The 19,518-nt window shown below is 38.0% G+C and overlaps 1 protein-coding gene across 3 annotated transcripts in view; it reads left to right on the plus strand.

The window, feature by feature from the left end:
• The first annotated feature begins 4,905 nt into the window (after nt 1–4,905).
• Nucleotides 4,906–19,518, plus strand: part of SCN7A (sodium voltage-gated channel alpha subunit 7) — a 79,068-nt gene continuing 64,455 nt past the window's right edge. Inside the window, exon 1 of one of the 3 annotated variants that reach the window (XM_055308445.1) lies at nt 4,906–5,179. In XM_055308445.1, the coding sequence (XP_055164420.1) occupies nt 5,170–5,179 (10 nt within the window). In that variant the 5' untranslated portion in view covers nt 4,906–5,169. Of the gene's footprint in view, nt 5,180–5,364; nt 5,410–8,986; nt 9,123–19,518 lie in introns of those variants that run through there. The other 2 variants (XM_055308446.1, XM_055308447.1) reach the window with 2 other exon arrangements.

Here is a 19,518-nt window from a genome sequence, read left to right on the forward strand (position 1 = left end):
AAATCATTTTCTATTGTTTAGAAACCACCAAGTTTGCGGTATTTTGTTATAGCGTCTTTAACTAAGACATAAAAGGATTCTAAGTATATGCCTATGATGTCACACATGACATGTGGAAAGGTAACTAGCATTTGCTAAAAAGAAAAAACATGAAGTCTTAAGAATTTTAAAATTCAAATGATTCAAATTATTTTCTACAATATGATTTATATTATATTCATCCTGAAAGATATCTAAGCCTGAATTTTCACAACAAACCCAAGCCAATGTCTATTTCTTGTTATACTAGAATAAGAGTAGGGAAGTTCTTCCTTGATGCTGAGTGCTTTAGTTCCTTGAATGCCTCGGCATTCCCCATAGATATAATTGGACATTCTTGTTTTGTTTTTTTGTTTTTATTTGTTGTTTACCCTTTTCTTTTCAGAGAGGCCTGTGCTTTGTATCAAGATTCTGCAACCAGGGGGATCCCTGGGTGGCACAGCGGTTTAGCGCCTGCCTTTGGCCCAGGGCGCGATCCTGGAAACCCAGGATCGGGTCCCGCGTCAGGCTCCCGGTGCATGGAGCCTGCTTCTCCCTCTGCCTGTGTCTCTGCCTCTCTCTCTCTCTCTCACTGTGTGCCTATCATAAAAAAAAAAAAAAAAAAAAAAAAAAAAAAAGATTCTGCAACCAGGGAAATTTTCATACCTATATATTACAAAAGCATTAAAGTATATAAGTATACTGGAGGTTAAGCAGAATGAAAGCAGATCAACAAACAATTCTCATGTTCTTCATATTACGTATGCTCTATGATCTATTTCTATAGTGAATCACTATATTTTTCTGGGAAGCACATAGTCGATTAGAGGCATTCTTGGTGTTTGTTCCTTTAGCAGATTTACTGAGTATCAACTATATTACAACCTGTGTTCTAAGAACTACCTCATAGCAGGGGATAAACAAAAATTGTCATACAGCATGCATTCATGTAGAACAAAATAGAAAATAAGCGAATAAGAATTGATATTTAGCAATGCTGGGTAAGTGTTATGGAGAAAAACAAAGCAGTTTCTAAGCTGCTAGACAAGATTTAGAGTGTAGGAATTATAGCTGAGGTGGAGTAGAGAAGAGATCATCTATTAGGGAAGATATCAGAAGCTAGGCTATTAGATGTTTCATCCAAATGCTGTTGATATCCAAATGGATGGGAAAGTTACTAATAATAGGGAGAGTCTGGGTAGAGGAGAAGACTGTCAACTAGAAAGTAAATTCTTAGTAAATAAGAGTGTCCATAAAGTTAAAAGATGAATGCTAGACTAGAAGAAGAAAAAGATTACACAGCTAGATACACATATCTTCAAAAAAAGAGTTTAGATTTGTTTGCGTTTTGGGAGTATTGTTTAAGGTTTTATCAAACCTGGGTGTGGTGATATGGAGTAAGAATAAAAACAAGAGTCCCATCCACACTCCTGAGGCTGACATCTTTGAGGTCAGAATAAATAGCCCCCATTTGAGGCAGCAAGGAAAATAATTCCCCTACAGGCCTATCAGGTTCAAGTGTAGTATGAGGAAGCAGGTTTTTCCTTTTCTTTTTTTAAAATTTATTTTATTTAAATTCAACTAATTAACATATAGTCTCAGAGATAGAGTTCAGTGATTCATCAGTTGCATATAATACCCAGGGCTTATCACATGCCCTCTTTAATGCCCATCACTCAATTACCCCATCCCTCCACCCACCTCCCTCCAGCAACCCTCAGTTTATTTCCTATAGTTAAGAGTCTCTTATGGTTTGTCTTCTTCTCTCTGATATTGTTTTATTTTTCCCTAACTTCCCCTATGCTCCTCTGTTTTGTTTCTTAAATTTCACATATAAATGAGATCATATGATAATTCTTTGATTGACTTATTTCGCTTAGCATACTACCCTCTAGTTCCATCCATGTCATTGCAAATGGTAAGATTTCATTTTTTGATGGCCGAGCAATATTGCATTTTATATATATATATAATACATTATATTATTTTATATAAATATTTATATAAAATATAAATATATACATATACATATAAATAAATATATACATATAAATATATATGTACATATATACATATATACATATAAATAAAAATGTATATTATTTTATACAAATATATACATATATATTTATCCCAGACCTTCTTTATCCCTTCATCTGTCGAGAGACATGTGGGCTCTTTCCATAGTTTGGCTATTGTGGACATTGCTGCTATAAATATAGGGTGCAGGTGCCCCTTCAGATCACTGCATTTGTATCTTTGGGCTAAATATCTAGTAGTACAATTGCTGAGTCATAGGGTAGCTCTATTTTCAACTTTTTTAGGAACCTCCATACTGTTTATCAGAGTGGCCATACCAGTTTGCATTCCCACCTTTCTCTGCATCCTCACCAAAAGCAGATTTTTCTTGATAAAGTAGAGCATGCAAGTCTAGAGCTTCCACCTTCTGGATACATACTTAGGAAACACAGCTTAGAAAACATAATTATAAGGTTCTTAAGGCAGATGTGTAGAAAACAAACAGCATCCCCTTGCTGAGCAATTCAAAAGAATCTCATCAACTCATTTTTAGGATCATAATGATTGCCAAAATGTGTCAGATTAACTTAGTAATATTATCTGACAATGTTGGCAATGATGTAGGAAAGATGTTAGGGTTTGAAGCCAATGGCCAAGAAAGAATTCTTGTGACATTTTTTGTGTAGAAAGGTAGTTTTATTAAAGCATGGGGACATGACCTGTGGGCAGAAAGAGCTGCACTGGGGTTATCAGGAATGGCCCATTAAATATTTTCAAGTTAGGAAGGAGTTAGGGATAGCGTAAGTCTCTAAGGAATTTTAGAAGCAAGGTTTTCAGGACCTTGAAGGGGCCAGCTATTGTTGGAAAAAGGTCATTTATTACAGTCTAATAAAATCTTATTCATAAGACTCTTCGGATGTATATCAGTGGGTCCTATGCTTTGGGGATGATTGCCAACATGTATCTTGGGAGAAGAGATAAAGGAAGTTTTAAAGGAATTTTTATATATATGTTAAAGTAAATTTACAGCATCTAAGGGGGCAGACTGAGGTTGTCTTGTGCCCTTAGCAAAGTATTAATACTGAGGCAGCTGACTTCCTAGAAGAATGTCACTCTACCTGTTTCAAGGGCATTTCAATGGACTGCAAGTAGTAAGGAGATTTAATAAATTTCTTCTGCCTTTGTGTCCCACATTAACAACATATTTCCTCCAGAACAACAACACAAAAATGATTGCCCAGTTCAGAAGATAAGTCCAACATCATTGTTTTATTGTTTACCCTTCTGTTTGTCTCTTATTTCTATTATTGGTTTGCATAGTGTCTTGGGATTAGTTGTCTCTTCACTACACATTACACAAAGAAGTTTATGTCAAGTATATTATTTGAGCTTTAAAATATTTAATATTAAATTTGTTAAATGTTCTTATGTTTTAATATGCTGAAAGATGCATAGATTTTCCTGGGTGAAAAGGGATAAATAAGTTGATTGCCTCAAAGGAGAGTTCTGTGCACTAGAACATTCACTTGTATTGCCATCACAAAGTGTGGGAAAGAAGAGATGATAATCCATACATTGTTTATTAAAAAGATATCAAGCGGATGTTTGATACTATGAATTGTTAATTATTAGGTATGATAATGGTACTGGGTTGTATGGAGAGGGTTGTATTTTTAAAGTGCTTATGCAGAGACTTATGTTAATATAATTTTGGATAAAATATTATGTTGTCTGGACTACTTTTAAGCTAATCCAAGGTGTGAGGGCAAGTATAGATAAAACTAGATTGGCTATGTGTTGACAATAGTTGAGGCAGTGTGACTGAGGCAGAGTGATGAGTACATTGGAGTTTATTAAACTTTCTTTGTATTTTTGTATATGTTTGAAATCTTTCATAACAAGTGTCAATTTAAACAAACAAGGCCTTTTCTGTGAATCATGGATGAAACATGCAGTCTCTGACATGGTATGCACAGAACCAGTGTGTGTTTAGTTCCACTTTACCCTTCTTTCTCATACTTTGGAATATAAACTTAAAGCCTCTCATAAATATACATGGTTTCTTTTCCCTTTTCCTCATTTTTGTTATTTTTTCCTGGTGTGTTATAGAAATAGTTTTTGTTTTTGTCTTTTTTTAAAGAAACGTCACCATTTGCAAACAAGATAGAGTTATAAGTGAACATTCTATGATGTAACAGTTTCCAAACTCCCTTTGGGAAAGAAGGTCCAACATCTCTTCCCTTCACCCCCAAACTTCATTGCTGCACACCAGTTTTTCCAAATATGCATGATTTTTCCTCTTTGTACCTCAAATCACCAGAGTGGGAAAGAAATCTAGAATGAGGTTGTAGTAGCTCCAGCCCATTCCTTCCTTAACAGGTCACCCCCCCCCCCCCATTCCTAAGTGATGTTCAGGTCTGAAAACTGCAGGCTGACAATTGCCCCCCTGACAAGCTCTACTGGGGCAGCTAAGCAAGAGGATAGAGAAAGCGACTAGAGGTTAAGACATGAGTTTGCTGCCTTCCTCTCTTCCTCTCCCCCATCTGCCTCCTATTCCCAGCCTTCCAGAACCCTTAGCTGCATCCCCTTCCACTTCTCTCCATCTTTTCAAGCTCTCGAAGAACTCTCCGCTCCCTCTCCTCTCGCCTGCGCCCTCCTGGGGCAGCTGTGGAGGAGACGCGCTGCAGCAGCAGTTCAGGCCTAGGCAGGCTCCGTCTCCATCACCCCGCCCACGCCCCGTCTGGAAGGCGAAGTCGCACACCGGCCTGGGGATGAGGGCGGGGGAGAGGGTGGCGTGGCTGGGGGATGGGAGGGAGGAGGGAGGACACAAAAACAGCATCAAGGCGGCAGGCGCGGCTCCACTGCGCATCTGGCCAGGAGGGGTCTGCGGGTCAGTGGCTGGGCAGCCACCCCAAAGACCCGGTTTCTAGCTGGGAATTCAGTGGGGGCCCATTCACCGCCGAGCCGTCGTGGCCTGTAGCATCAGCTGGTGAGGGCAGACGCCAGCCTAGCAACACCTCCTAAGCAACCAGAACTCAGGAAGCCAGAGAGATCCGGGAAGAAAAAGAAGCCCAGGAGGAGAAAAGGGCTCCTCAGGGTTCCTTCCCCCAGGTGCTGTTGGAGACCTGTCACATGGTCGCAAGTAAGTGCCTCTTCTTGCTGTGTGCCCAGCCCCAGGATGGTGATAGCCGCCATCTGCTGCCAGCCTTTCCCACCCACCCCCAGCCTGCCCCACCCCATACACACCCTTAGGGTCTTTAGCAGTAGATTTAAGATTCTGAACCTGAATTAAGAGAGCTACTTCGAAAGCAGCGTTGGTCTGCAGATGTTTACTGTGTGCTGTGTCTGTGGTCAGTTTTCTCATCCCACCAGGTAAGCTTATGAAGCCAAGAGGCTCTGTTAGTGAAAAATTTCTAGAAATCCTATATGGCAAGGACTTCTAGTTACATGACACAATGATAGAAGGGAGGGAATAAAAGCTTACACAGCAAGATGGAATATACTTTGAAGGAATCTTGTCTCTTAAGTAACTTAGTAATTTTAAGATTGATGCTTTTCATATGTGAATCAACAGTATAAAATTAGAGGCATAGATTAAAAAAATAAAAATAAAAAAATCAGAGGCATAGATGTGATGGGAAATGGTGTGCCCAGTTTAAACGGCTGGGCATTTTGGTATTGTTTGGATCAACAGGTTTGTTTTTATTGTTATCTTGGTTAGCCTGTGAACTGCATACGTTCTGGAAGTTATCTTCTAGAAGTGATGATGTGTTCATTGTGACTCTGGTTATATGTTGACTCCAATACTTAGGATATTGGTCAAAGCAGGACAAGTGATAAAAAATATGTAGAATGACACACTGATATGCTCCCTTTATTAATGGAAATGATGGACTCAAATTTGGATATTGGTCAGAAAATTCTCTTGTAATGAGTATGGGTAGTATTTTTGTGGATACTTTTCTTCCTGGCTATTGTTTAGGAGAGTAGTTTATAGCAAAATAGAAGGAATCTCGGCCCTATAATAAACAGAGTCCTGTGCATCATACCTGCTATTTTCCAGCCCTGATTAAAGTTTCTACAACCCAGCCACTAGTTTTACAAGTGAAGAAGATAAGGCCTATAGGTAATTTGTTGAGGTTACTAGGCTAATCAATAATGAGCTGAAAATCCAATGAAGACATTGAGATTTAGAATGATAAAAATAAATTTTCATTTTTTAGAAATGAAATTATTTCATGTTAGATTAAGCTTTATTCTTCTAATTTGTAAATGACACATCAAAAACTTACATATCCTGGTGAGGACTGAATAACAGATTACAAGAAGGGTGTTGTGAATGTATCACGTGTAACTGTTGCTTGTATAAGGAAATGTTTTGTGTTTTTATCCACTTTACTATTCTCATTTTATGTCCATATAAAAATGAAAGGGGCTTCGACAACCTCACTACAATGCACTAAAGGAAAAAATATTCAAATCCAGGTTCTGATCTCTTGCCACCTGTATAGTTTAAAGAATATTCTAGCCTGTGAGATTGCATCCTCACAAAATTATGTGCCATGGTTAACACATGTAAATAATTTTAAATATTCTCAAAATATGCCCTATCCTCTTCCTCTTTTTAGCTCTAAATTTTATTTTTGGTATGTGGTCTTACTTCCTTGGGATGCAAGTATATTAGATATTGGTAAATTTATTTGGCTTATTAATTAATATAGGAGAAATAAAAGTTTAGGCATACAATATTCTACTCTTAACTTCTGGGATTTATTATAATCCTGGACTCAGAAGAGGTACTGTGAGCGCCTTCTTTCCCCCTTGATGTGTTTGAAAACCATAGGAGAAAAACTTAGGAGAAATTAGATGTAGGCTCCAGAAAAGGGATCTATAGACCCCAGATGACATATGCAGGTCCCAGGACCTGCTGCTGCCTATCATCCTCCACTAAAGAGCAGAAGGTAGAGCCAAACAGAACCGGGCATTCTGTCTCACAGCCTTCTGTGGGAGAGGCTCTGGTAGGGCAGTTGATATACACTCCCATGAATTTTGCCCCAGTAGGATGAATACAGCTTTAAAACACTCTGGGAATGAAACAGCAGTATTTTACTCAACAGCTTATTTAGGGAAGGAGTAGCCTGATAGACCTCAGCCCTAGGTTCTCATTATGGTAGGATCTGTACCACACATTCTGGATCTGTACCCAGAAACTGACTAAACCCTAAACCTAGCATCGTAGATTCTCTTGAAAGCTTATGGTGGAAGCGTTAGTGTAAAAGCGATGTTCTTGATTTCTGAGACCCTGGTCCTACTATTTTCACTAACCAGTATCAGTTTTATCAGTTGTGAGAGGGTATCTATAAGTCCCTCCCATTACTAGCTATTAGCAATGTAGTCACTCACCGTCATATGAACTTGTACAGATCTCATTTCTCCCTGAGTTGGTCCCTTTCTCTTCTATTAGGGTGAGCTGATCAAGGCCAGGCAAGGAACTCATCCCTTCTGCAATGCTGAAGGAGGAAACCTTTAAGGCTGAAGAGAAAATTTTCATCCAAGGGTTTCTAGGGATGTTTTTCACCTGGTGTGTATGTATCTCTTGGCCCAACTGAGATCATGATTTCCATATATTTGTTTATTCATTTATAAATCAGGCTTATTCTAGTTGCACTCCATGCCAGTGGGAGATCCCTAATTCTGGCAAACAGGTATCCCAATTATAGACACAGTATTTCCGACTGACTTGACTCAGCCTATTGCTAGCTGAGGATAACTGCTCTGTGGTCAGCTCTGGACACCACACAACAGGCAAGTACCAAACTGACTGTATCAACATCAAACAAAAGTTGACCAAAATGCTGAAGCTAGCTCTCCCTCACCAGCCCCCTGAACCCCAGCCAGACAAATTATAATTCTAAAAGTCTGAGATTAGGGCAGAGCATTTGGTTTTAAACTAGAACCAAAGGATGATGATTTGAGGACCATAGTACCTGGTTAAATACATGGTACTGAATGCAATATTTCTTCCTTTCTACTTCAAATGCCAGAGTGAGACAACTGATCTGCCAGTTTTTTTTTAATTTTTATTTATTTATGATAGTCACACACAGAGAGAGAGAGAGGCAGAGACACAAGCGGAGGAAGAAGCAGGCTCCATGCACCGGGAGCCCGACGCGGGACCTGATCCCGGGTTTCCAGGATCGCGCCCTGGGCCAAAGGCAGGCGCCAAACCGCTGCGCCACCCGGGGATCCTGATCTGCCAGTTTTTAATTCTCCAAGTTCCCCCAGAGATTTCAGGGTCCAAGCACCTGATTGCAGGCTATAATTTGGTTCTGGTCCATATCTAGTCTCACCCTAATATGTTTCAAAGTTGCTCTTCAACTCTAGAAAGAGTTGAATATCTATGTGTCTGGTTCTACATTTGAAAAGCTAGTGTAGTTTTGGGATTGGAGTCAATCCTGGAAAAGCAGACCAACTCTTTCAGGGTAACCAGGAGCAGAGGCAAATAGCCAGTTAAGAGACTGCTAGGGTTCCAGTGAATATGCCAGTTTGGGATTTTTTTTGTATTCCATAGATATAATTGCATCTAAAACCATAGGCCAAAAGGTCTCAGGATCGCTGATGGGTATAGAAAGTACATGTATAACAATCTTTCCTTTGTATTACTCAATTAGGGGCAAGAATTCCTAAGGATTCCTTCTTCCTGAGCTCTTAAATGGACTGTGGCCAGTTTCTTCTGGTCAAAGGTCTGACTGACTAGGGTCACAAGAACAGTTAGTTCTGTAAAGATTCTGGCCTTTCCCCAATATGCTTGTTCTGGTGGGCTGGACAGGCGCAGCTTGGAAGTTGTTACCGTATCCATAGAAATAAGTGAACCATGCTAGTGAACCATGAGGTTGCCAGAGAAGTTCAAGTGGGCATCCTTAAAACTGAGGCAGCTTTCCTTCATGTTCCTGGAAGCCTTCCCTGCCTCCATTGCTAGTCATTATGGCTCACCCTGGTGAGACACCATCTTACACAATGACTTACTGTCCTGCATCCACTCAGGGCTTTCAAATGTCCACTGAGCTTTCCTTGGGCTAATTCTGGTAAGTGAACTTGAGACAAGATGCTAAGATTTTGTAACATGATACTTTTCTCCAGATTTCTTCTCTTCAGTATAGGTTGTACCACTCTGAATGTGTATGACCTGCACTCCTCCTCCCTGGCAAGAAGATACTTGTGAAGACATCAGCTCCTGATTATTTTAATGAACCATTACTAGAATCCAAGTTTACTAGGTTTGGGGGGAATTCAGTTCTCAAAAGAGATCTTTTTTTTTTTAATTTTTGGTGGTACTCATTTATTGACAAGGCTGTTTTCCTAGTTTTTGAATCCAGACGAGTATTAAAAATCTTAGGGAATATAATCAAAACAAAATGGCAATGCATATGTATGTTTTTGAGAAAGTTACTTATTTAAAAATTTCCTTTTCAGAATGATATATTTTAGGAATACTTAGCTGAAATTGTCAGAGAGAATTGAGTCCAGAATTAAATGGGTATATCAAAGTCAAAATAGACTGACCTGGGAGTAGAGCAGAGCTACAGGAAGAATCCAGGTCAGATAAAAAAGTCATTTAAATCAGGCAAGATAGACTGTATGCTCAGGAGAGGTAAAAGAGTAGAACTCAGATCATCAAAACTAACAAGAAGTAAGCAGCTCAAGTGGAGAAATAATCCCAAAGCAGAAACCAAGTCAGTTCAAGTCAAGAGGAAGTGACAGCTACAAAATTCCAGGTGGATTGGTACCACTCTGGTCAACCTATGCTTTATTCCTGAGCCTTCAGTGTATAAGACTCTCCATTTCTGGACTTTGGGTCTGTATATATTTGTGTTCAAATAGTATAGAAATATTAACCAGAAGATGACAAAATCCTCTGACACCTCATCAACCCCTCTGCATAGATGTAGCAGCTTACTTCCTTCCAGAGGGGGAACATTATGCATGCACTAGCATATATAGTATGATGTATGTAATTCTTATACTTTAGTCAAAGGTGAACAATGAAAGCCAATTTCAACATTAAATTTTTCACTAATTCATTTCGGGAATCTTTCCCAAAGACAGATATATCTGTCTTATTCTTTATTATTACTAGTGTTCTATGATAGCAACATACTGAAATTTATGGTATTCATTCCTTAGGGCGGACTACTTGATTGTTTCTAGTCTTTGAAACTAAATGTATGTTGTGATTAACATCTTAGCAAACATGATTTCTCAAACTTCAACAAGAATATTCGTAAGACAACTTAATTGCTGGGCCAATGAGTACATGCAACTTTATTTTAGAAACTAGTACCAAACGGAAAAAAGAATGTGCTTATTTTTGCTTCTGGCTGAACTCTATGAGGGTGTCCATTGCTTCCATATCAAGGTTTCATCCAATGAGGAGAGTTTCAATTTTGCCCTGTAGAACTTTACAGCAGTAAAAATGATTGATTATTTTAATCTTATCCGTGTCTATCAGAATTTCATGAGCTTCAGTCATCTTTCCTCATAGCTTTCTGCTTCCTAAAAGACAATGCTATTATTTTGGTATTCTCCATAAGAAAAAAATCACTGCCTCTAATATCATTTGAGTTCTAAACCCTAGAGGAAAAAAAGGTGAGAGCTGTGAATCATCACAGAATGTGAGAGGGGATGAAATATAAGCTATAATATATAGCATTTAAGTGTTATGAAGTGCATTTAAGTGCTCTCAATGAACAAAAATGTCAATCTAAATTGGTCACTTCAGGACACCTGGGTGGCTCAGTGGTTGGGCATCTGCCTTCGGCTCAGGGTGTGATCCTGGAGTCTAGGATCAAGTCCCACATTGGGCTCCCTGCATGGAGCCTGCTTCTCCTTCTGCCTGTGTCTCTGCCTCTCTCTCTCTCTCTCTCTCTCTCTCTCTCTCTCTCTCTCTCTCTGTCTCATGAATAAATAAATAAAATCTTTTTAAAAATTAAAAAATAAATTGGTCACATCACTAAAGCTGTTGTGCTTCCCACGTTCTCAGTAATACAGATTCTGTTTAATGATCACATTAACTGTGTCTCCTTCACTTATGCATGCAATACCTTCCAGTCTCAAGTTAATTTACCAGCCTTGTCATTAGTAGCATTACTTTTTTTCAGAGTTATTTGAATGCCATTGGTGCAGTAGGCTTGATGCATTGTCCATTTCTGATATAGAAAGAAAATACTTTGGAAATTGAGAAGTCTTTTTACCCTTATCTCCTGTTCCATGTCAGAGTGAAATTGGCATTTGGGATATTATCCTTATTCTGTGGATCCAGAGAGTAAGGATTTTTATTTTTGCTTTATTTTTCTTAATTTATATTATATTGCTATATGACTTATGCCCTTGTAAGCTACTCTAAATCTTTTTAGTAAATATATTAGAAGAATAAATAAATATATACTACCTGGTTACAGTAGAACATCTCATAAATCTTTTGGAAAAGCTACTCTAGCTCATCTTAGGCTCGACACTAGCTTTGCAGAAAGCATAGAGGTTATCATTTAGATGTTGTGGTTCCCATTCCCTAAGGTGGTAAAAAATTAAGGGAGTTGTGCCTGTCCTGGTCAGTCACCTCTTACATGTGGGAAAATCTGTCTCCCCAGCCTGACTGCCTTACTGGCAGACTCTACTTAGGGAATCAAACTAAGGGATAGGGAAGCAGTAGAGAATGAGGCAAGGAGAGAGGAAAAACACTGACTTCTGGCATCCCCTTTCTTCCCTGTCCTTTATTATCTCTAAGAAAACAGCTGCAGTTGCCAATACAGAATGCTATCCATATAGCCTCTTCCCTGGGAACTCAGCTGAAGAGGCTGAGCATTGGCTCACTGCTTTGATGGCTGTGTCATTCATCATCCCACTAAAGATGATTTTGAAAGGAAAAAGAATGCTATTAATAATTAGTTCTCAACAGTAGTCATAAATCCAAACTGTCCCCCAAAATTGTGACTTTTGGCCATGCTACTTAAATATGAGATAAGATGTATTGGAAACAAGAGGAAGAGAAGAAGGAAAAAGATAGATTCGTTATCTTGGGAGGAACTGGAAGCAATAGCATAAGATGGATGTCCCAGTTGCATTTCTTTGACTTCAAACATTAGAGCTGTTTTGCACAGGACCTCTGAGGCAAAATAGCAACATCTGGTAAGATCATTTCCAAATAGGCACCTAGAGAATGAGGACTATTTTAGAGATGGGGGGAAAAAGGTACCCAAAAAGGTGAAAAACGTGCATCTTCTGGAGAAGTTATGTTCTAAAATGGGTATTCCCTTCAGCAATTCAAGTGTAGCTTCATCGCTTGTAGTTAAGAGCTCAGTCAAGAAAAAAACAATCTCCCAAAATGTAATGATGCCTCTGCCTGCTTTATAAAGGTGAGTGGATGAAACTTGGCTATTAGCCAAAAGAATCTTTCTATCTGGCAAGCTGCATTAGTTTTATCTCAAGGGGCCCAAGGCTAAGATGTTCTGAAATTGTCTGTCTGGGTTGGGCTGCTTCCTAGATTTTCAATATTAGCACCAGGAGATTTCTAATATACAGTCAAGGGCTGCTATAATTCAAATCAGCTGCATTAAGAGGATTTTCTTTCCATACAACTCACAGTACCACCATCCTCTCACCTTCTCTGTCCTCTCAGAGGCCCCAGGAGTCATGCTGCAGATTTGATGCTATCACATCTAGTCAGCTGCCTAGGGTTTCATACATTGTCTAAGGTCTTGTGCTCATCACAAGATAACCCAGTGCCAAATTAGCTGCTAGAGGTTTATAGTTGGCCTTACATGACAACTGGTTTTAACTCTTACATCTGGTCACAGATTTGGGCATAGTTTGTAGATCTCTGAGCTTAGTTCTACTGCTCAAAAGGTGAGCAACAATGAAGGTTCAAGGAAATGTAGCAGTTTAACTGCATATGAAGAGGATGTTCATGGAGGTCAGCTAGTTGTGAATGTCCCCGAAAGCTCCAGGGAGAGTGCCAGTTTTAGATTTTTTAAACAGAAATCGGGTCAGGTCTTGCATATCAAAGGGGCAGGTTGCATCAAGTACTTCAGGATTGAAAGCAAGTTATAGAATCTGGTTGCATGGCAGAGCCCTTTGCATTCCTCTGGGTAGTAACAAAGGGCATTTTTCTCTCAATTATTGAGCCCTAACATGGCCTCTGGTCAGAAATTTTTGGTCAAGGATCTGACAGATTGGGTTCACTATGAATACAATTCTAGGAAGATTCTGGCTCCTTTACAACTTGCTCATTTTGTTTGAGAAACAAGGGATAATTCAGAAATTCTAGGGGCCAGTTTCACAAAGCAGTAGAAGTTTTGAGAACAGCTGGAGAATTTTGGGACATTGAGTGGTTTAGAATGTTGGGTTAGACTCCTTTTCTAGACTGACTGGTAGGGATCAAAACCTTTGTTGTCTTAGAAGATTCAAGTAGGAATATTTAAGGCAGAATCAACTTTATTTTTGTGTTCCTGGCAACCTCACTTTCTACTGTCTTTTTTACTGTCATATATAGTGACATTCACTAGTGCAAGAGACCCTCATTGAGATCCTATTCCCAGTCAACTGCATCCATTCCTGGTGTTTTAACTGCCACTACGTTTTCCTTCTGTTCATTGTTCTTCCAAAATTTGCAGTCAGCTGCAAATAGAGAGACTTTGTTATCTGACCCTGGTTATGAACTTCTAATTCTATTGTGTGTATTGACTGTGTCATTCTGAAGCTTAATATCTTAGACTGCTCCTCCCTAAAGAAGAGAGACATTAATTGTTCTGAGATTATTGGAAATTTTGACATGTTGGAGATGATTTTTAATTTCAGTCCTTGTTGCTCTTGATGCTTAGTTTTCAGAGATGACCAAGATGACTTGGTTCCTATTTATTTACATGTCTGTCTCCCATTGTCCTTAAATTGAGTGACTATATTTTATTACTATCTCCAGTGTTTCTGTCTGGCACAGTGCTTGGCACTTAATAAGTATATGTTCTACAAATGATTGCTAAATAAATTGTTAAGAGCAAACACTGTGGTTAAACTTATGGCCCTGTATGACATATCAAAATGTAAGAAATATTTTTTAAATAAAAATGAAAGCTTAATTTTTAAATATATCTGAAATTATAAATAAAAATAAGAACATACTTCTCTGCAATATAACACATTCCAATAAGGTACTCCAAGGGGTCTGAGGGGCGTTAGGACAAGGGATCTAAGGAAGGATAGAAGTGAGCAATCATGAAATCTGAAGCCACCAAAAGCCCAGAACTGGGACCCAAAGTAGGTCAGTGCTAGTCAGATACACATATTGAGGAGCCTTAGCCTAAACTGACTAAACTCTGGGCAGAACACAAAGAGAATGTAAAGATCAGAGTCATAAATCAAAACTCATTTAAGTCGGGAAAGAGTAAACAGTACCAGGGACAAGACAAATAGTTGGAATAAAGAAAATGATAACCAACTGGAGGGAAGAGATGCAAACACACAAAGAATCCAGAAATATAAATGAGTTGTGCAATAAACAGAGTGAAGCCTGAACCAGTTTTGGAGACTAGAGCTTGGAAATGGCTATTTTTTGTCACATGTTAAGTCTATCCAACCAGCTGCCTTCCAACAGTACACCTTCGTAGAAAGAGTTATACCCTTGGAACATTAAACCATTGGATAATGATTGTGTCATATTTTAGATTATACTTATAAAAGAAAGAAATACCATCAGCTTCTTCTAAAGCTGACTGGAATCTGGGAATCTAAAGACATGTATGCTCTACCTTGGTTATCCAAGGGTCAGCCTTCATAATCACAAGCTTTCCAGCTATATCTCAGAATAATAAAATAATGACGTCAGGGATAGGGAGAGGGGAGAAGTTTTATGAAAAGCCAGAACTTTTAAAATTTGATTGATTTTTCCCCCCATTGGAGAGCTTGACTGCCGTCTCTAACACCTATTATAATGGTGTTTATACTTAATAAGCTGGAGGCAATTATTAGAAGAGGAAGCATATAGAAGCAAGGAACTTGTAAGCAGCAGGAAAAAAATCTAGAAGTCTGATGATAAAAGAGATATAAATAAATAAAGCAAAAGAAAATGTAAAAAGCAGAACTCTTTGAGTTTTAAAAATTATTTAAGGATGTCATAATATTGGAGCGCCTGGGTGTCTCAGTTGTTTAAGTATCTGCCTTTGGCTCAGGTCATGATCCCAGGGTCCTGGGATCCAGTCCCCTGTCAGACTCCCTGCTCCACAGGGTGTCTGTATTTCTGTTCCCCTCCCCCCCCCCATTCATTCTCTCTCTCTCTCTCTTGCACTCTTTTTCTCTCAAATAAATAAAAACTTTTTTGAAAAGGATGTATTGTGAATATTATTATTACTTTGATTTATCAGTAAGAAATTAAATAAGGGGTGCCTGGTGGCACAGTCAGTTAAGCAGCCCACTCTTGATTTAGATTCAGGAAATGATCTTAGGCTTGTGTGTGAGATGGAGCCCTGCATCAGGCTCTGTGTTCAGCACGGAGTCTACTTGAGATTCTCTCTGCCCTGTCCCCCTAAAATAAATAAGTCTTAAAGAAAAAAAATTAAATTAAAATTATTCTTTTTCTAAATTCCATGAAATATCATAATTTCAATTAAAAAGATGATTAAACATAAAAATACCATGTTTTAAAGGATTGAAAATAGTAATACTAGTATTTATTGTATAGCGACTAACAGGCACTGTTCTAGGTGCTTTATATTTATTAACTCTTTCAATGCTCACATTCCTCTTCACAGAGGTAAGCCCTTCCTATTCACATTTGGTTGAGGAAAATGAGGAATGGAAAGATTAAGTACTTTGCTCAAGGTCATAGTTAGAAAATGCTAAAGCCTCAGATTTAAATCCAGGTAATCTAGCTCTAGAACCAAACTTTTTTTTCCAAATTTTTATTATAAAATAATTTCAAACAGAAAAAGCAATGGAACTATGTAATGAACACCCTATACTCAGAGTCTTCAATAGTCATTCTATAATATTGAGTTTGTCATTTATCTATCAATGCATTCCTCAAACCATTTATCCGTTCTTCATATTTCCATATTGCCTTTCAAAATAAGTTGCAAACACCAGCAGACCTCACCATAAACACTTCATAATTCATATATTTAACTGGAATTCAGTATTTTTATAGGTTTTTTATTTTCTTATTTTTCTTATTTATTTATTTTGTGGGGTACACAGAGAGATGAAGACAGAATCTTTTTTTTAATTTTTATAAATTAATTTTTATTGGTGTTCAATTTACCAACATACAGAATAACACCCAGTGCTCATCCCGTCAAGTGTACCCCTCAGTGCCCATCACCCATTCACCCCCACCCCCCGCCCTCCTCCCCCTCCACCACCCGTAGTTCATTTCCCAGAGTTAGAAGTCTTTATGTTCTGTCTCCCTTTCTGATATTTCTCACACATTTCTTCTCCCTTCCCTTATATTCCCTTTCACTATTATTCATATTCCCCAAATGAATGAGAACATACACTGTTTGTCCTTCTCTGGTTACTGTGGCCAAGTTCAAAAAGGGTGTTGCCTGAGTTCTCCTCTGGGATTTTGATGGAATCTTGTCTCACATTTAGATCTTTCATCTATTTTGAGTTTATCTTTGTGTATGGTGCAAGAGAGTGGTCCAGTTTCATTCTTCTGCATGTGGATGTCCAATTTTCCCAGCACCATTTATTGAAGAGACTGTCTTTCTTCCAGTGGATCGTCTTTCCTCCTTTATCGTATATTAGTTGACCATAAAGTTCAGGGTCCACTTCTGGGTTCTCTGTTCTGTTCCATTGATCTATATGTCTGTTTTTGTGCCAGTACCACACTGTCTTGATGAACACAGCTTTGTAGTACAACCTGAAATCTGGCATTGTGATGCCCCCAGATATGGTTTTCTTTTTTAAAATTCCCCTGGCTGTTTGGGGTCTTTTCTGATTCCACACAAATCTTAAAATAATTTGTTCTAAGTCTCTGAAGAAACTCCATGGTATTTTGATAGGGATTGCATTATACGTGTAAATTGCCCTGGGTAACATTGACATTTTCACAATATTAATTCTGCCAATCCATGAGCATGGAATATTTTTCCATCTCTTTGTGTCTTCCTCAATTTCTTTCAGAAGTGTTCTATAGTTTTTAGGGTATATTTTGAGAACCATTTGAATGGTAAATGGTTCTCCAACCTTTTATTTTCAGGTTGTAGGTGTCCTTCTTGAAGACAGAATCTTAAGCAGGCTCCATGTCCAGTGCAGAACCCTATGTGAGGCTCGATCTTATGACTCTGAGATCAGGACCTGAACTGAGATCAAGAGTCAGATGCTTGCTTATCCAACTGAGATGCCCAAGTATTCTGTTCACGGGCTTTTTAAAGGTAAAACAAAGTAAAACACAAACTTTAAGGTATCCTTTGGTGAGTGTTCACAAATGTGTATACCCTTGTGCTCTTAAGTCCTAATAGGCTTTGAATGTTCTCACCCCAGAAAGTTCCAGCATCCTTCACACTTGATTTCTGTTCCATACCTAGAGGTTAGTTTTGTCTGTTCTACCACTCCATATAAAGTGGATTGTGTAGTTTTGATATTTGCCAGAAGGCTTCTTTCACTCAGCGTAATATTTTGGGTCTTAGTCATTTTGATCTATCAGTACTTCATTTGTTTTTGTTGCTGGATTGTTTTCTATTATATAATATGCCATAGTTTTTATTTTTCTGTCTATTCTCTTGATGGACAACTGAGCTGTCTCCTGGTTTAGGTAATTATGCTTTGTTTCCCACATATTTACAAATTCTCTTGCTCTTCATTTCTTCTTATACATCTAGATTTCCATCTTAAACATCTAAAAATACCTTTGTCTTCATTCTTGAAAGATACTTTTGCTTTATGTGGAATTCTAGATTTATCTTTTCTTTGTTGTTTCAACACTTTAAAAACATTATTACACCATCTTCCGGTTTCTGTGTTTTTGTGATGAGAAGCAAGTAATCATCTTTTTATTGTTTCCTAATACATGTCACTTTTCTTTAAGGGCTTTCAATATTTTAACTATGATGTGTCTTATCTTTTTTTACCCATGTGATTTAAAATACTTAGTGATACATAAAATCACTTGCTTTCAAAACTTTTTTTAAAAATCGCAAATGTTAAATAATAGATAGATGCTTTTCAGCATCTATTCATAGATATTCATAGATATTCATAGAATATCATTATATAAAGAATTTCACATTTGCAAGTATACATAATCTCTTGTATCTTTTGATTTCATTATTTTTTTTTTTTTTTTTATAAATTAATTTTTATGGTGTTCATTTACCAAATTCAGAATAAACCCCAGTGGCTCCATACGTAAGTGTTCCCTCGTGCGTCACCCATTCACCCAAACCCCGCCTCTCCTCCCCTTCAACACCTGTTCATTACCCAGAGTAGAAGTCTTTATGTTCTGTGTAACTTTTGATATCTCCACACATTTATTCTCCCTTCTTATATTCCCTTCAACTATATTTTATTCCCCAAATAAGTGAGAACTAACTGTTTGTCCTTCTCGATTGACTTTCTTCATCAGCATAAACCTCAGTTCCATCCCGTTGAAGCAAATTGGTGGGTATTTTGTTGTTTCTAATGGTTTGCTGATTAATATTTCAATTGTATACATAACCAATTTTTTATCCATTCATTTTCGATGGGCAGAGGTCTCTTCCACAGTTTGGCTATTGTGGACATGGATCTAGATAAAATCGGGTGAGGTGCGGCGTTTCATTGCATCTGAATTTCGGGGTATATCATAAACCGTGCAATTGTGGGTATAGGGGAGGTCTATTTTTATTCTGTTGAGGAACTCCACACGTTTTCCAGAGTGGCTGCACCGAGTTCACATTCCACAAACTGTGTAAGAGGAGTTCCTTTTCTCCGCATCCTCTCCAACATTTGTTGTTTCCTGCTTGTTAATTTTCATTCTCACTGGTGTGAGGTGGTATATATTGTGGTTTGATTTTGATTTCCTGATGGAGTGATGAGAGAATTTTCTCATGTGCATGTTGCATGTCTTTGTCTCTCTGTGAGATTTCTTTCAAGATCCATCAAAATTCTAGAGGGAGAACACAGGAAACACCTTTTTGAAATTGCCACAGTAACTTTTGCAAGAACTCACGAAAACAAAAGAAACTAAAGCAAAAAATGAATATTGGGAACTTCATAAAGATAAGATGATTTTGCACAGCCAAAATGGATACTGGTCAACAAGTCAAAGACACTACTGAATGGGAGAAGATATTTGCAAATAACATACAGACTAAGGGCTAGTTTCCAAATTTATAAAGAACTTATTAAATCAACACAAGAAACAAACATCCAATCTGATATTGATTTCTAACTATTTATTTATCTATATAACTATATAATCATATTTGGTATGTACATGTATATGTATACTAA

Source organism: Nyctereutes procyonoides, unplaced genomic scaffold, assembly GCF_905146905.1.
Source record: "Nyctereutes procyonoides isolate TBG_1078 unplaced genomic scaffold, NYPRO_anot_genome, whole genome shotgun sequence".
Lineage (NCBI taxonomy): Eukaryota > Metazoa > Chordata > Mammalia > Carnivora > Canidae > Nyctereutes > Nyctereutes procyonoides.